Source organism: Thermobia domestica, chromosome 7, assembly GCF_964235325.1.
Source record: "Thermobia domestica chromosome 7, izTheDome1.hap1.1, whole genome shotgun sequence".
Taxonomy (NCBI): Eukaryota; Metazoa; Arthropoda; class Insecta; order Zygentoma; family Lepismatidae; genus Thermobia; species Thermobia domestica.
This window is the reverse complement of record NC_137460.1, coordinates 30,189,231-30,207,111: the sequence shown is the minus strand read 5'-3', so window position 1 is coordinate 30,207,111 and position 17,881 is coordinate 30,189,231. Positions and strand designations below refer to the sequence as shown.

Below are 17,881 nucleotides of genomic sequence, written 5' to 3'. Positions count from 1 at the left end.
TGAAGTCTTGAGCCGAATACGGCAGAGCCCATAATGTCGGAGCTATGGTCCTTTAAATTTCATTTTTTTCATGTTTTCGGCAGCCTATAACTCCGAAAGGAAGCATTTCTGCACGCAGATTGGTCTATACTTATCGCCTTATCTTGTTATCAGGAATTACATCCAACACATTCTCGCTGTTGTTTTGAAACACTCTGTATATGTAGATATATACGATAGGAATAGTAGTAAATTGCGTAAATTTCATCTAAGACTTTAAAAACATGCATATTGACAATACATTTCGCTATACTTTTATCGACTGTACACCAGAAATTGTAGTCATAACTTCTCTCAATTAGCGACTTTTATTGTAAATATTTTGGCAACACTGGACAAGAATAAAGTGTTCTCCTGACAGAAGAGAGATTAAGCTGGTGCACCTACTTATTTGACTGATAATAGTCTTATGAAGAGAAGTGAAGAGAAGAGAAGAGAGAATAGTCGGGAAGAAAATCCAGTTTTAGTTGACATGGAACAATATCCAGGGTGTGTAGGTTAGTTTAATGATACCATTTGAAACATTTGTTCAATTTCTTCACCAACTCTTTTTTTCACTTTACAAAAATGGGAAAGTTTACAGTTATCCTTACAAAAGAAAAAAAAAAAAAAAAAAAAAAATAGAAAAGAAAGCTTGGACTGTATTGTATGGTATTGTTTTTCGATTTTCGATTCTTAAATAGGCATTAGTGCCGTATCGCCGGACCAGTTTGAAAACTGAAAAAAAAGCACCAAAACGTACTGCATTCGGTTATATTTTGTTCGATTACATTAAGTTAGATGACGTTAATTTACGTTAGGGGCATAAAAACTAGTGCAAAAAAAAAAAAAAAAAAAAAAAAAAGCCAAATTTTAGTAGGTGGCAACTAAAAGGCACGAACAGTATCTAAGCGAGTGAAGGCAGGAGTGCAACAGGGAGGCCCGAGCGGAGCAGGCGCATCAGCGACGGTGGGTATGCGCGTGGGTTTTGGCGATCATGAAAATTTCAATAGCACTAACCATGGTTTCATACTTAAACCGCTTCACTTGTTAACATACAATAGGGGTTCTGTACACTGTGCAGAAACACATTCTCGTTCAGTTAGACATCCTTTACCTTCAAAACAAGGTTGTAAGCTTTCCCAATTTGAGGAAGACAATCGTGTACAACAGTTCCCTGGGGTTTCCTTTCATTAAAAAAATACTCCGATAAATAGCCCTCGAAATGCAATTCCTTCTTCCCCAACACTATGCCTTTCGCGCTACTATATCATAAGTAATAGCTCTCCGCGAAATAGTTCTTCCCCTCCATATACAGTGCCGCTTACGACATCTAATACTACCAACAAAAACAACAACTTTTTCCACTTTTACTATTGCACTTACCTCACTTTCACTCATTTCCCCTCACTCAATTAAATAAATTCTCCAATTGACCCGTTAAATTGCCTAAAATTTGTCCGGCGGTACGGCACATAACCCTTTCAATGTGGCTCCTGCGCAAATAGTTGCGTACGGATTGATAATACACATGCAAAATGATACACTATTAAATTTATTTCTCAAACCGACAAACACAACAGTACTTATAGTTCCCAACTGTCCCTGTTTGTGCAGTCATATCGGTGCTGGTGTAGTTTTGGCGCACCACACTTTGGAAAATCTACAGGTTAAATTGAATACTTTGTGTGTAAAGATATATTTATAAGGAACACATTTCTGCAGGCGACAAATTTTATACAAAGAAATACAGGTGTATTTTAAGTTTACAAGGTAGGGTTACTAATGTAAAATCATTAAAAGTACTTTACGATGGATAAAATAAGTGAGTGCATATGAGAGACGACTCTATTAGATGTGGTTGTCCTACTAGCGGTGTATTTCTGTAGAGTGTACAGAAGCTGTATTATATGTTTACAAGTGGAGCTTACTGATATAAAATGATGACAAGTGCTGTTGACACTTGTATCTTTGCCAAAATCTAATTTATTTTCATTATACCATCTTACGCGTGCCCCCCATCATTGACGCGCCTGCTGCCTTCAGTCGCACCCTAATGTCAGCGTACGGTCCCACCAGCTTTGGCCTGCCTTGACTCAGTTAGATAACATTCGTGCTTTTTAGCGGCCGCTCAGCACAGATTGGTTTGTTTTTGCGCAGTGCTTCTTATCCCTTACATCCGGAAGCGGTATTTATAAGCGAATCGAAAAAATATGTAATTTTTTCAACAATTGAAATTTATCTAAGGTAAAGGTACCAGTTTTTTAGATCTTAAGGAATTTTCAGGTTTATCGTCTTATAAAATGATTTGAACTTTGGTTGTTATATGATTTATCTTTTATTCTATACTTTGAAGTTCTCTTTTATAAACCTTCGTAATTTTAAATGGATATTAGTTTCTCGTATTTTCTTTCTTTCTTTTCTTAAATCGAAATTCTTACAAGAGTTTATTATTTGACATGTTTCATTTCTAAACAAACAAACAAATAAAATCTATTAGTTGGCACATTTGAGTTTAATAGTTTACAGTACTTTTTTTCATACATACGAAAGATAGAGATGACAGTTTTATTATGCTAGAATTTCAATGTGTATTGTCAACACTACAGATGACTATTAGTAAGCAGGATAATCTTCAATATCCAATAAATGTACAATTTACACTCGTCGCTTAACTTGTTTCTAAGGAGCTCAATAAAACGCAAAAGCACTAGATGAAACATAGAAATAACTTTGACACTGAAAACAAACGTCAATTCCAAATACTCTCCAATTGAGAAACAAGAAACAGGCCCCGCCGGATGCTACTGACTGAGGTTCTTCAATATAATCAGCAGCATCTTCTCCACACATAGTCTAAGTCATTAGGTCTTTCTGGCCACTTCCAGTATTTTTCGCTTTTCTGCATGGTTGACACGATTGCAACTTTATATTACTGATAACTTTCCTAGGAAAATATTCATCCTCGTATGTTACGATCACAAATTCTCCTACTTATTTATTTTTGGATGCATTTGTTATGGAAGTTGACTCAATATCTGAACCTAGCCGCGGTGTCTCAATGGTAGACCGTGCACCTCTGGTGCTTGGAGTCCTGGTTTCGATCCCGGCTCCCGCCAAATAAACTTTGTGGTGTACGAACACGGTGTGAATTGGTTCTCTCGGGGTTCTCCCACTTTCTTCGTTCCACCATTTCATTCATTACTCATCATTACCGTCTCCTTTAGCCTAACCGGCATAAACGTGGGACGTAAAACAAAAAGATTTCATTTCATTTTCAATTTCTGAACCGCTGGTATATTATTCGTTTAATTCCCTAGAACAATCGTTATAAGGAACATAGTCATTCTCGGTGTCTCATATTGCACTCTCACCTTGTCGAGAACCTGAATATGTAGCAATGAAGTATTTTTTAACATTTTTTTCATATCCTTTGCTTTTAAACTTCATTTTCCTCTTTTCCAGTTGCAATCATATGATTCCTTCCATCTCCTCTTTCCTTTTTTGTCTTTCTGCTGCTCTTTTCCTTTTGTTCCAGATATTTCTTTTCCCTTACTTTGCTTTCATAGTGCTTCTACCACAACTTTGAAGAAACAACACTTAGAACTTTTTTCTTCAAGTTCCTCTTCCTTTTCCAACCCTTATAGGAATGTTCGGATTTCTTCCAACAAACCCTTTGAACCAAGTTTTTTCTAGGTCTGTCATTCTTAAAGGAGTTCTTTCCTTCCAAATCACGCATCATAGTTTAGAAGTTCGCTCACAGTCACAGGAAATCTTGCTTCGCTTACTTCAATGATATACCTCACTGGAATATCTTCCTCCTCTGCCGTGAGAATAGATGCTGGACCCGTTTTCCTTCGAATTGTGTTTTTTTTCCTTTTATTTCATATAATATAGTTATTCATGGAACAAAATGTTTTTTTGGCTGAAGCTGCAACGGGCACACCAACTTCACATACTTCTTTTATTGCTTCTATCATTTGTTCCTCGAAATATGACAAGAATCTTCCTTTTATTGGCGGCATCGTGCTGAAATGAAAAAGTAGTGTCTATTTTTTTTCCTGGTTGATGTAAATGGCAAAGAAATTGTTTCAAAAATATATTTTGAGAATCTAAAAAAGTGTTTAAAAAAAGACTCACTAAGTGTTTGTATGAAACATTGCGCTGTACAAGGCGAAAAAATGGAAAAGTGACAAAAAAGATATGTGAAAATGTAAAAGAATTGAAAAAGTTGGCTGGGTAGAGAAGAAAACTCATCAAGAGGATATTTAAAAAAAAAAAAAAAAAAAAAAAAAAAAAACAATATAGACGAGAGCAATATTAGGGACAAGAGGAAACTGGACAAGAAATTGGTTGTGTCACTACTTACTAGGGATGATTCCATACCGGGACCAAGTATCTGGATAAAATCTATATATCGTGTGAAAGCTCTTGCCATGAGAAGTACGAAACCGTTTTCAAATCACGGGCAAACCCGCAACCTGACCCTATGAAGAGGCATTTTGTAGGTGTTTGTGACCCTATGTATGACATATTCGACAGAATTAAAAATGAAAGTTACGAAGACATCACACGTAAGCGCCTGAGCGTATTGTGTCTGTTTTTAGCTCATTGCTAGAAAGTGGCTCGGGCAAGGTTTTGATATCACTTTGCACCCCTACGTTCCTGTTTGTTCAGTGTTGCCAACGAATTGTAAATACAGTGCGGCAAATGATCATTCATCACTAGAGAGAATATACTGTAAACGTATTCCTTTCTCAAGGACCCCAGTTTGTCAGTGTTGCCGACCAATTGTAAAAATGAGAACGTGTAAAACTTGTTCGTACAATAAGACGCTTATACACCAAGCTTGGCAGAAACGTCGCACGACACTATAGCAAAAAGACGTTGATTGTAACCACCTCCCAAATATTCTAGGTTGTTAGTGTTCTCAGCAAAGTGTAAACAGCCCAATGTTGCAAATGACGTGCTCGCAGTTGAACAACTATATAACAAATGTGACATAAGCAACATTGGATAATACAAAACTAGCAGGGGTCATAGTGTAATTATGTACGCCAATGCTGTAGATTTCATGCAAAAATATTGAGTGTTTGCAATGGTTGGTAACACTGCTAAACTGTTGTGCTTGTTAAACAGGGACCCTCAAGCTTTGAGTTCCATGGTCCAATGCTGGTTATGTCAAATTTGTTATATATTCGTTCAGTGGTTCGTACGCCGATTGCAACATTGTGATGTTTACACTTAGTTGGCAACACTGTCAACCTAGACTGGTTAGGAGATAGTCACTTTCGATGTCTTTTTGCTATAGTGTCGTGCGATGTTCCTGCCAAGCTTGGCGTCTAAATGTTTTATCGTACAAATCTATATTACACCTCTTTTTTACAATTAGTTGGCAACACTTAAAAACTGGGGTCCTTGAGAAAGAAATACGTCTATAATATGTTCTCTTCTTTATGTCACGTTAAATAGATATACATCCAGTGGTAGAGACACCACCCGCCACATTGTATTTATAATTCGCTGGCAACACTGACGAAATGGGTACGTCTGGGTGCAAATTGATATTATCAAACCCTTGCCCGAGTCACGTTCTACCAATGAGCCCAAAACAGAGCATGATAAATTCACCCGCTTACGCGTCGGAACTTTCACTTTTACCTCTGTCCAATATGTCATATATGGTGTCAAAAACACCAATAAACTGGCCCCTTATAGGGTCAGGTTGCGGGTATCGAATTGAATTGAGAAAGTGAATTGAAAACGGGTTTTGTTTTTGTCATGACAAGAGCTTTCAGACGATATATAGGTTCTACCCAGGTACTTGATCCCGGTATGGAATCATCCCTAGTTAGTTAACAGGTTGTCTGCCACGGGGATAAAGTGGTTTCCTTAGCTTGGGGCCACGCCGCGAAATTTTAAAATTACCATTATTTCTGTGATTTTTGTTTACTTCTATATTGTAAACACATACTATAAAAAAAATACACGGGCTACGATCACTTTGCAACTTTGTGAGGCCAAACGAATATTTTAATCCATATTATCAAGTACGAGATGAGGTACTTATAAAGACCTCAAGGCCTGAAGCAGTTGTTGTAGTGAAACCTAAAACAGGTCTCGTGGCCTACACAAGATATGTATATTAGACCAGATTTCGTGTTTCATTGCAGTCAACCTGTTTTTGAAAGATGTGGTACAGGAAATGGAAGCAGGAAAAAGGGTGTGAATAGAGGCGGCTTTAATTGATAGGTAGTATTAGGGAGGGTGCTGTATGCATTGAAACGAAGAGATTAGTAAGAGATCGCGAAAAATAGCATCATCTTATCTCTAGATGTCCTACCAATACTTTTTTTTTTTTTTTTGCCAAGTATATATTAAGCTAAACCAGAATTAATTAGTATGTTTGGAAAATATTTCCTGGAAGCATTTGATGGTTGTGGGTATGTGGACCTCTCTCCTTGTAATTCAAATTACGATCGTATTTTTTAAAAACTTTTTCGGAAAAGTAAGTATTTACTTACGCGCTTATTATTTTGGTATTATTAAGAAAAACTTCAATACAGAACGTCAAAATCTTTCCTTCGAGCCAATAAAGAATAAATTCAGTACTTGACATGTACTGGTATCAGTGTTGGCACTATCGGTATTAGTTCCATACAGTTATTTTCCTTTCTGATTCAAATTTTAATGTTTCCGATCGTTACAACGTGCTTGAAGCGGTACATGTTAATTTTAGTATAAGAATGGTTGGAATTAGTACTTAACAAGAGGGATCAACTTCCGAAATCCAAGCAGTATTCGATGCCAGTACTTAACACTCCCCCAATAACACCCAATTTTCTGTTGAACCTCGAAATGATTTTGTTACTCATCAGAAAAACATTTAAAATCATAATTTTGCATGCTAGTTACAAATAGAGATTATTCGTCTTAATAAAATCGATAACAAAACTCTAGCAGACAACATATCCTCACAATGACGTGAAGAGTTTACAATGTAACACCATAACGTAATGAAACTCTGTGCGGTGAATGCCAAATAATATTCAGTGAAACTTCAACCTACAATTTGTTTCCACTTTTGAGTTCGTATGACGTCAAGAAACCTTATTATTTAAATTTTTCGTGCAAAGTGTCAACTACTGAACCCCTGTTACCTATTAGTGCCTTTACCTTATGCCAAGTGACATATTTTCATGTCGCTCAGCGCAAATGTTGTAGGAGACAAGAAGAAAGAAATTAGCGACAGAATTATAATTTTTCAACTATTATTTCGAGTGATGCGCTAAAAGGAAACCTGTACAGTCTTGTCCTAGAATTCTACGTCTTCTCCCAGAAGAGTTTATCGGAAGAAGGCTATTAGAGACAGCAAGATACCAGCAGATTTGCTCAGTGAATTAGCAGACAATGAATGAAAGTACTAATTTCACTTGTTGATAAGATCTACCTGAGTCGAGAATAACCAAAGCATTTTCTTGAATTTCAAACTGTTGCATTTTAAAGAAAAGTCCAGCAGGGAAAAGCAGTGTTCCCACAACCATGAGCTTTATTTCTCACACTGAAGATATTTTGGGGCGCAAACAATAGGCAGCTGGAGAAGAATATTGAAAAGATATTGGAGGGAAATAAATTTGGATTCCGAGAAAATAGAAGACACCAGAGATTCTATTGGGTTTATGAAAATTACTCCAAAACATTTCTGGACGTAAAGGAAGAATTATGTTTGTACTTCATCGGCTGGCAGAAAGCTTTTCACTCGGTCAATTAAACCATACTTCTGAAACTACGTGAAGGAATCGAGGTCAAATGAAGAGACCGACGACTCATTTGCAACAGGTAAATAGGACAAGGAGTGAAGTTGCACTTGAAACGTGAGCATAAATTAATGATGTGCTGATTGGAAAGGAAGTCGATGAGGATGTAGTATGTAACGCAACTTATTCAACATTTACAGTGACCAACATAAAATAGAAACTGAGCGTTGTTGAAAAAATACTGTTAAAAATTAGGTTTCAGTTTTTTTCAGTAAATGAAACAAAACTAGAATTAAACCATATTTTATTAACATACTTATTGATTGAATTACAAAAGCTGAAGTACGCCATAATTTCAAATACTAAGTAATATTTCAGTGCTACGTGAATAGTTGGCTTCAGAACAGAATACTATTTAGTGTGCAGTCTACGACGCATTATGGCAATGCTAAAAGCACTGAACGCATAGCCTGTGGTAAATTGGAGACCTTTAATATAAAGATAATTTTATACGTACTGCGAACGAAATAACAGATTAGAAAGTAATGTTTCAGTTTTTCATTTGCACATTACAACTACAAAAGCGAAACAGTATCATGACTTTGAAGCCGCCAACTCAGAGTTCAAATACTTGATTTTAGAGAAAATATGATACTTGGATTGATTGCATGACGGAATTTTAGAATAATTTTTCAGGGCCGAAGCTAAAATCAGTATTGTTGTTTAACATAGGTTGTGGACTACTATTTTAATATTTAACCAAGAGAAACACACCTGAATGTACATTGGGCAATTTGTTGTAGAAGGAGATTGCATAGGTAAGAATTATGTGGATGAGATTAGAATATATTTTATGATTTTTCTGAATCAAATGTTATAGCATTGTAACTCGGTTTAAAGATCATTTGCACAAATATCGGGTTGTAATCGTTGACTACTTTCCAGTCCTTAGAAGCAGAATTCTGAATAAGCAAAGAACTCAGTTATTCTGCTAACCTTAAAATTGAGATTTGACCTGAAATTGTAGTAATTGTTACATACCTCGCTCAAGGTAATCTCTGGGAACGATTCAGTAGTTTTTAGTATGCTACAGAGAAAAGAAATACAATAAGTGTTCGGACAATTGTTCATTTTTAATATTCATAATACAGTAGAAAACTGTTGATGTGAATTTTAAATATGGAGAGGTTAAGGTTCTCTTCTCTCCGAAACGGTAAATGTCTTACATGCAATGATGTAGAATGTGCGTGAAATGTCAACAGCTATATAAAGAAATTCGAATACATCCTCTGGATACTGAATAATCTGTATTTTCACGAAAACGACGTATGAAAATATAACATTTTAATAATACACGCATTAAGCACGGTATTAAAATTATAAATAATTGCAACGCTTATATTTTATTACTAACTTACCTTTTACTAGTATTCTCATACTTTGAATCACTTGAATACACCAAGGATTACTTGAGAAGTAGCAAGAAATATAATTTAGGGGGTCACTGTAATTAAGGAATTGGTGATTATTCAAGATTACGATTGATTATTCTAGCAGCTTTTAAGCAGCGTGAAGATGGGTGGTTGAACTGTTAGGATTATCTCCACAGTCCGACCGCGATTTTGCGACATGAATGTGGTTAAGACCACAGGAAACTTATTGTTCTTCCGCAATGGAAAACCATATACTGGCGCTTCTGCACGTTTCCACATTATCTTACAAAATGTAAACCCTGAACTTTATGGCGCTATATCCAAATGAAAAACGCCCTAACGAGGTTTATATAGCGACGAAGACACAGACACACACTCTCTGAGAAATGGAATATTCTTCAGCGTTGGAATTGGACGTTATCAGTAAAATTGGCAAATCCAAATCTGTAATAGTTCTCATATGGAAATCGATATATGAATGTATGGAAATCGCGCTTAGGCGTATATTCTTATTTCAAATAACACTGAAACCCGCTACGCGGTTTTATCTTCTTGAGAAAAATCCAACAGATAGTTCTCACAGTTAATAATGTTCATCAATATTTCTAACTTACTACAATAGAAAAGATATGCAATTAATAATTTTTTTCGGTTAACAATACAAGAAGAAAGAATTGTAAGTTTTCAAAGCTAATTGTGATATCGTTGATTTGATTTTGACCAGTTATTCTTTGGGATTCATAAAATGTTATTATTCCTATACACCTTTTGTGTTTTGGCGAGTAACGTCTGAAGACTCACTTGATTGGTCTGTTGAATAAAAGTAGTTTGTTCGTTACCAAAGAAGAAAAAAGTAATTTAATGATTTCATAAGGTTTTGACTTTTTCGTTTCTCACCCAAAACCAAAAAGGATACGAACAAACGAATATGGTTAAAATGTGTTGTGTACTTGGGTAAATATCATGCAAGCATGGAGTAGTTACATTGTTTCAATTTCTGGTTTTAGAAGCGTAAAGAATTACCTTTCCTGAGATGGGAACGTAGTTTCTCCGTAGATTTTTATCGGTATTTTAAAAGGGTTGCTGTCTGCTTGTTTAATTACTTTTTCCAGTTAATATATTTATTTATATCATTAGTTACATTGAAAATGTTGTTAGCAAATAGATTGGTCAAAGTTATTTATGTATATAGATAATTACGTTAATTTTATTGCAGATGCGTGGTAGTATATATCAACATTTTCTTAAAATTTTGATTTTTCTATTACAGTACATCAAGGTTTCATTCAATTATATCTTCTCTGTTTTATTTCATGTTTGGTTTATGGTACCTTTCAGCAGCTAGGCTACACTAGACGTAAAGCTACAGCTTAACGTGAAATTCGAACATGAGCTCTTTTCGGATATCAAGCCTGGGTCTTCCACGCCAAATATGTGTATGCTAACAGCTTAGCCACGACGGAGCTCCAATCTCTTAATATTACTAGTTAATTTAGTAAGATATGAACACATTATAACAAACAACTTTGAACCGTTAGGATTCTTCAAATTGTAATAATTATGATTATCCTTTGCAGGTTTATGAATCTGATGTAAGAACTTCCAAGCTGCAGTCGGAAATATTTTAGGTGTGAATTGATGTTTTGCTTGGATCCATTGTTCAGCAGAAAAAAATATGTCATTGTAGTTTGCAGCGAACTATTTTGATTTCTCATACTAAAAACCAATTTTCTTTCAAAGAAACAGAATGTTTCTCACTAAGAAAGCTATTGTTTTATGTGAGCGGCTTCCTCCTGATTTAAATATTCCTGGAGCTACCATAAAATTTGAAAGTTTAAATCACAGTGTGGTAAATCATGAGCTGAAAGATGCAGAACAGACCATTTCTGATCACGCTCAAGGTAGAAGTAACAATCCGGCGTCTGCTGGAAACGAAACAAAACTTAAAGTGAACAGTATGAAGTGCCTTCCTTCTAAGATTGATGTTCCGTTTTTAATTTATCCAAGTAAAACAAACGTTGCTAATGGTAGAAGTAATAATTTAACGTTTGAATTAGGATTCAGTTCCGACAATGCAATCAAGAAATCTTCATTACACTTTCAATCTTCTCAAAAGTCAGTGACTGGAAATAAATCCATGGGTGACGTCTGCAAAGCTGTGAAGAAATTTGAAACTGAAGATGAAAATACTCTACATTTTACGGACTCTTCCCCACAAAGGTATGAATTTACGCTACCAGTATTTATTCTCAAATAATTAGGGTTTTATCTCAATTAACGTTTGCAATAAAATATTATATAAATTTCGAGCTGCAAATTTTTGAGATTATAGAAATTTGTGAAGCTTCTCCATTGCATTTTATACAGAAAGAGGGCTTTATCGTGCAATTTGCTGTATAATAATTGAGATAAAACCGCTAAAAGTACCAGAAAAGAAAGGATAAATATTACTGAATTTAAGAAAATTCTTTAAGCTTTCTAGTAGTTTTCGAAAAATATGTTCTAGCTCTCAAAGTTTCACCTTAATCCGAACCAGTGGCGGATCTTGTGAGATGTGGGTAAAATTTAATAATAATTATTCCAGGTTAAGGAAAGAACACTTAAAATACATTCTAATTCTTTTTATATAATATTTACTGATGGAATATATAATAATTCTCTTACTAATAATAAAGTTGGTTGGTTTAAAAGGCATGATAATTCTCTTACAAACCAACTTTCTTGAATGAAAATAAGTGTTCATTCAAGAATTTACAACTCGATCGGATCAGCTTTAGTTTGGTGAAAAATATGTGTTTCAAACTTTCACCGTTTATTAGATTTTCCTCTTTTCGCACAATAGTAGATTTAGACTTATATAACCGATATTCTACTTACAACAGAAATACTCAAGATTCTTGAGTTGCAAACAAATAGCCTATGGTTCAGTATAACTTTTTATTAATTATTTTAAGACAACGGTATGACGAAGTCTTCTCATGCCTCCGAAAATATATGTACGCTTCATATTTACATTACTTTCAACTTCGTCAAACTGCCTTTGAAGTGGAAGATATCGCAGTATGTTTTGAAGATACTATGTAAATCTTAGGACTACTAACATCAAGAAATGTGTCGTCGGACGTTCGTAAACGATTTATTGAGACAGTGGTATGGAGCGCGGCACTTTAGGAATCAGAGGCGTGGACATTGAGAAAAGCTGAAATATCCAGGCTGGAAGCATTTGAAATGGGGTTTTGGCGCAGAATACTGCGCATATCATGGACCGAAAGGTAAAGAAATGAAAACGTACTGAAGCAGGCTAATGAAGGACGTCAGATCTTGAAGATAATAGGAAAAAGGAGAAACAGCATGCTTGGCCATCTTATTCAGCACTCCGATTGAATAACCGTGCTGATAGAGGAAAAGGCAGAAGGAAAAGCAGGAAAAAGAAGACCAAGAATAGAATGTCTAGATGTAGTTACGAAGAAGCTGCTTTATCGAAGTATAAAACAGGTCTCCCAAGCAAGAGAAAGGTTTTGAAATTTTCATGTTGCCCACCAACCTACGATTGAATTTAATAAGAAGAGATGTAAATCTTAATTTATTACTCCAACGATGTCCGCTAATGTACGTACAATGCACTCCTTATTTTGATCACAGTTGAGTTGCCTCTCTTCTTGGTATAGATTCAGTTTATTATTCCCCAAAACAGGGAAATAGCAGGAGGAAGTTTTTTGAAATTTTCCTACGAAAATGTTCGCTTTTTGAATTTATTCACTTACGAGATAAGATGCTTTTAACTTAAGAAGTCGAATAGTTGTACCAAACAGCGTGACCGTTATATTTTGGTTGTTGATGCTTAAAATTCCACTTCCAGGAAGAGCTTCCCCTCCCTAGGCAATTATCACGAAAATAGGCCATGTAGTGCGAACATGATTTTTTTTCTTTATTTTTTTAAGGTAGTAGTAGGCTCAAAATTTACAGTATATAGTTTTCAAACACAATCTGAATATTCTAATAACTGCTTCGTGTGTCAGAAAGACACGCTTACCAAGTAATAAACATTTAGTTTAAACCGGTACTTTTAAGTAGTTTTCCAAAATATTTCCCTATTACTTCTTTTACGTTGTGCCTACGAATAACGTATATTACAAAAGAAAACACTGGGAATTGAACAGTGTGTCCGATGGAGTACCAAGTAATTGATGCAATTGCATACAAGGTGAGAATCTTTAAATCCGTCGGACATGCATCATGCATTTTATAGTTATGTGCTTTTATGTTAACCATACAATTTCTGGACTCCTTAAGAACACACTTTTCTTCCTTCTTTTATTTATTTATTTATTTATTTATTGCTGGTAAATCACTAAATCTGCGATAATTGATAAGCTTGCGTCACTGGGCATCATTAAGTACCTCCATTCATGTGTAATCAGCATAGCAGATTCAGGAAGAGATTAAAGAAATCTAAGTGAACTAAAGGAGAATGAAGAAGGTGGTATCAAATTGGAAACGACAATTCGAAACTGGACGCCTCTAGATTTAAAAGAACATTTTTCAGTGATAATGCCGCCTTGATGGAGAGGTTTTATACGTTCATAATGAAAGATAGATAATAACAATTAAACTGTTACGTGTGCAATTAGTATGAGTTACGTGATTGCGTGGGATATCATTCACAAACAACTACATCTTCAGAAATTGTCAGCACGATGGATGCCACGACTGCTCACACATTTGCGAAGAGAAATCACGAGGACGCTGCATGAGAAATGTTGCGCCGCTGAGGAAGATGAAGAGGACTCCTTCGACAGACTAGTGACAATGGATGGAAGTTGGATCTATCTTTATAGCCCACAAAGAAAGTTAGCAAACATTGGAAACACTCAACCCTCCTCCCTCTAAAATTACACGAGTGCAGAAGCCTATGGTTAAGGTGGTGCTTTCAGTTTTCTGAAACTGTGAAGGTGTCATCATGATTGATTTCCTTCAACAGGGGCAAGGTCTTACTAGTACCTACTAGTCCCATCTGATCAACTTACGAGAAGAACTGAAGAAGAAACGTCCAGCATTAGTCACAAATGATATGCTGCTGTTGGGAGAGAATTCACCAGCTATTTCCGGTCGTGTATCCAAATTAAGGTAGTGGAAAGAGGATATGAAATATTGCCCAACTCTCATACTCTGCGAAAACAAGCAGCAAGTGCAGCCCTTCTCTTCGCAGAAATGAAGCATCGACCCAGAGGACGCAATTCTGACAATAGAGATAACATCATTTCTGGAATCAAGCTGTGGTCTTAAAGACAAACTGGAGAGTTTTAAAATCGCGCTTACGGAAAATGAACAGCTGATAAAGATGTGTCGCTAGACATGGTGACCACGTAAACAAGGAATAATACCATTATGGTATCGGAGATTTCCTGAGTGAAGTTCCTATACAAGATTTCACAATTTTTTGATATTTTCTCGTAGAGATTGTAGCTGAACCCCACCTGGAAAGTTTATGAATAAATATTAGCTTCTACTTTGTTGAATACACTTTTGTCTTTGTGCGTTAGAATTGAGAACATAATTTACTTTTTGTCAGGTATACTAGGACAATGGGAACAACATTCACACAGTAGATTTGAGATGTTGTGGGCTACAACTCAGCTATTTCTTGTTTATCTCAGAAGTAATGTTGCCAAGTTACAAGCGAATAAATTTAGAAAATATACATTTTTGTGGGAAAAATTTCAGTTCTTTGTTTTCTTGCGTATTTAAACTAATTGTACAGGGAAGGATAGGCTACCAATTACTGCAAATGAAGTATAACTAGTATATCTATTTCAATTAAAGTTTGAATTATAGACATTTAAGTAAAATCCTTTCATTTTGCTAGAAGAAGAAAATCTTATAGTTGGTAGAACATATATATTTTAATTGCGCAAGCACCTGTTTTTACGTGCTGAGTAAAATAAAATATTTGTGCCTCAGTCCGAGCGTTTACTTTGTAGTTTATAGTGATGAAATATTTATTTTTATCAATGCGGGTCTTATTAAGTGCCGTTACTGACCCCATTATACAGCAGTATCTACAACTAAAGTCATGAGAAGTTTTGCCATTAGAATATGTTTAACGTGTGATTTCTGTTTCTTAGGAACTAAGTTGATGAAAGACAGTACATCAATTCGAAAGTCGATATTACTCTTCTAAAATAAATTTTCAGATTAGCTATATATATATATATATATTTTTTTTTTTTTTTTTCTTTGCTATCCTCTAATTTAAGAGCAAGTTCAAAATGAGGAAACGATGTAAATCACTTATCTCCCAATTGTAGTGATATTTGATAAATTCAATAAGTATTACTTACTCAGCTTGTGAGATCTCATCGTATATGTATATATTGACGTAGCAGATAACTGTCTCTCCTTATAATGGACTCAATCACGCTAACAGAAAATGAAAATTATACTACTGGTAATAAAACGCTAGTTCTGATGTATTAACTATAGAGTTTTACTCTATGACAGAAAGTGTTTTTGTCAAAACCCAAAATTATTTTTGCAGATATTTGTTCTTTAACAGTTGCAAAATAGTCTATCTATAACTTACAAAAATCAATATTTCAATTTCACGACTAAGCAATATAGATATTTCGGAGTCTTCTAAAAATACCAAACAGAAGTCAATCCGTGCTGAACTATTTAGCCTACAAAGTTTACCAGGAATAATGATGATTAAGGTGTTTTCCACAAAAGGATTTGGTGGAAAGTTGTGTTACTGGTATTATGATCTTCTGTTTATGGATGTCACTGATAAACTTCAATTCCATATACTGTAAAATCCTTGGTAGAAATAGGATATTATTTAAGCTTTATATAGGACAGGATTTAAATTTGTTCAAGAAAATTTGTATTGGGGTCTTAGACAAAATTATATGCTTATTCAATTCTTAAAAGCGTATATCTCTTTTTGATGGGATTTCTGTCAGCGCAGTAGAATAAAAGTACTGGAATATAAATTACTTGCACATTCTAGTAAAATCATCCTTCTATGCAGTGATGGAGTGTTATATACTTTATAACCCACTTCTGTATTTGCCGACATGCAACCCAATAGGATTAATGTATAAAAGAGTGGTTCTTAACCTAATTCTTATCACGACCCCCATTTTATCGCATCCACTTGCTAGCGACCCTCATTTTATTAAATCCTATTGCCAGCAACCCCTCATGTATTCTGGTTTGTATTAAGCTTCTGTGGCATTTTCAATATACCTATTGAGAAGATCTTACGATATCCATCTATTTCTATAATAGTAGAATCCATTTTTGTATATAGTGGATGCAGTAACTTCCCTAAAAACCAAACAACTAAAACCAAATTTTATCAGTTCATTCATGTTGCTAATATGAAATCCAATCCTTCATACTGTTTCCAAAGGAAGGCCGTTTGAAAATTTTAAAACTTCATAGCTCCCTTAATTTTGGGTTGTCATAAAAAAATTAGTGATTTCTAATTTGGTTAGAAATACGTGGACAATTGTTATAGAAAGTTATTGAGGATTTTAAATGACATGATAATATGCGTTACAGAGATTGAACCGGACATTGCCGCACTAGAGAAATCAAACCACACTCAGTTATCTCATTAGCTTTTAATTTTAAATGTATTTTATTATGCAGGTTCGGTTGCATTTGTAGTTTTCTAGTCTATTAGTGCGCAATTCTAATTGGTTTCATATCGTACCTCTATAATTTAAATTGATTTTTAAGGAACTCTCCACCTGTTGAAAATGTGTAGTAGACCTACTTTTTTGTTGTTCTAAAATTGAAACTTACCTACAAAACAAAATTCAAAACAATGTTTAAAAATACTTTCCTGTATTAGATTCTAACTATATTTCTTCCGCTTATCTTCGCTTTCCCCATATTGAGAAACCGTGGTTTAAACCATTTAAATATTTTAAAAGCTTAAGTGCCGATATTCATTTTTTCTATGTTTCTTTACACTGCTAGCAATCCTATACAGGGGACCGCACTAAGTAGGAAAAAAGTACTGTCTAGTTCAAGGATGCTTTTTTCAGAAATTATGCGTTGATCGGAAACCATACTCCAAATTTAAAAATGTTCCATTATGTTTTTACTAAGCCTTGACGAACTTAGTATGATTTACCAAAACAAACTACTTACCACCTTGGAGATAGTACGTTTTATGTAAACGCAATTATATTAAGTGGTGGTTTATGTTTTGTTTTGCTTCTACTTTCAAAATGTGTTAACGCGTTGCAGTTATAAGAGACCCATGACCTAAAGTTTCAGATTTGAGGTTACTTTACTAGTAAATGTTTTATGATATATATTTAATACTGGATAATTTAGCTACTAGGTTGATGGTAAACTATTAACTGTATAATGCATCATATTGCGATTAATTTAGTGACTCGCATGCGATAGTATATTGAATTACCTTAGACCAACGCATATCTTAATAGTAAATTTTAAGCATCGTTCTTAAATGCGAATCAGTCAAGATGTAATGAGCTAAATTGCTACTTAAACAAGTGCATAGGCATTTAATATTGCGAGAAATATCAATAACTAGATATCGAGAAATGCCAATAGTATATCAATAACTAAAATTTTCCAAGTGTCAGTTCAAAACACTATATTATAACGTTAAAAGAAAGGTTGATGTGGAAG

The 17,881-nt window shown here is 34.8% G+C and overlaps 1 protein-coding gene across 4 annotated transcripts in view; it reads left to right on the top strand.

Moving 5' to 3' along the window:
• The first annotated feature begins 341 nt into the window (after positions 1 to 341).
• Positions 342 to 17,881, top strand: part of LOC145689967 (uncharacterized) — a 70,471-nt gene continuing 52,931 nt past the window's right edge. Inside the window, exons 1-2 of one of the 4 annotated variants that reach the window (XR_014132132.1) lie at positions 342 to 536; positions 10,786 to 11,428. Coding sequence is in view for 3 of the 4 variants with exons in the window: in XM_081764366.1 (XP_081620492.1) it covers positions 10,956 to 11,428 (473 nt within the window). In the remaining variant the exon portion in view is untranslated. The remainder of the gene's footprint in view (positions 537 to 10,785; positions 11,429 to 17,881) is intronic. The other 3 variants (XM_081764366.1, XM_081764365.1, XM_081764364.1) reach the window with 3 other exon arrangements.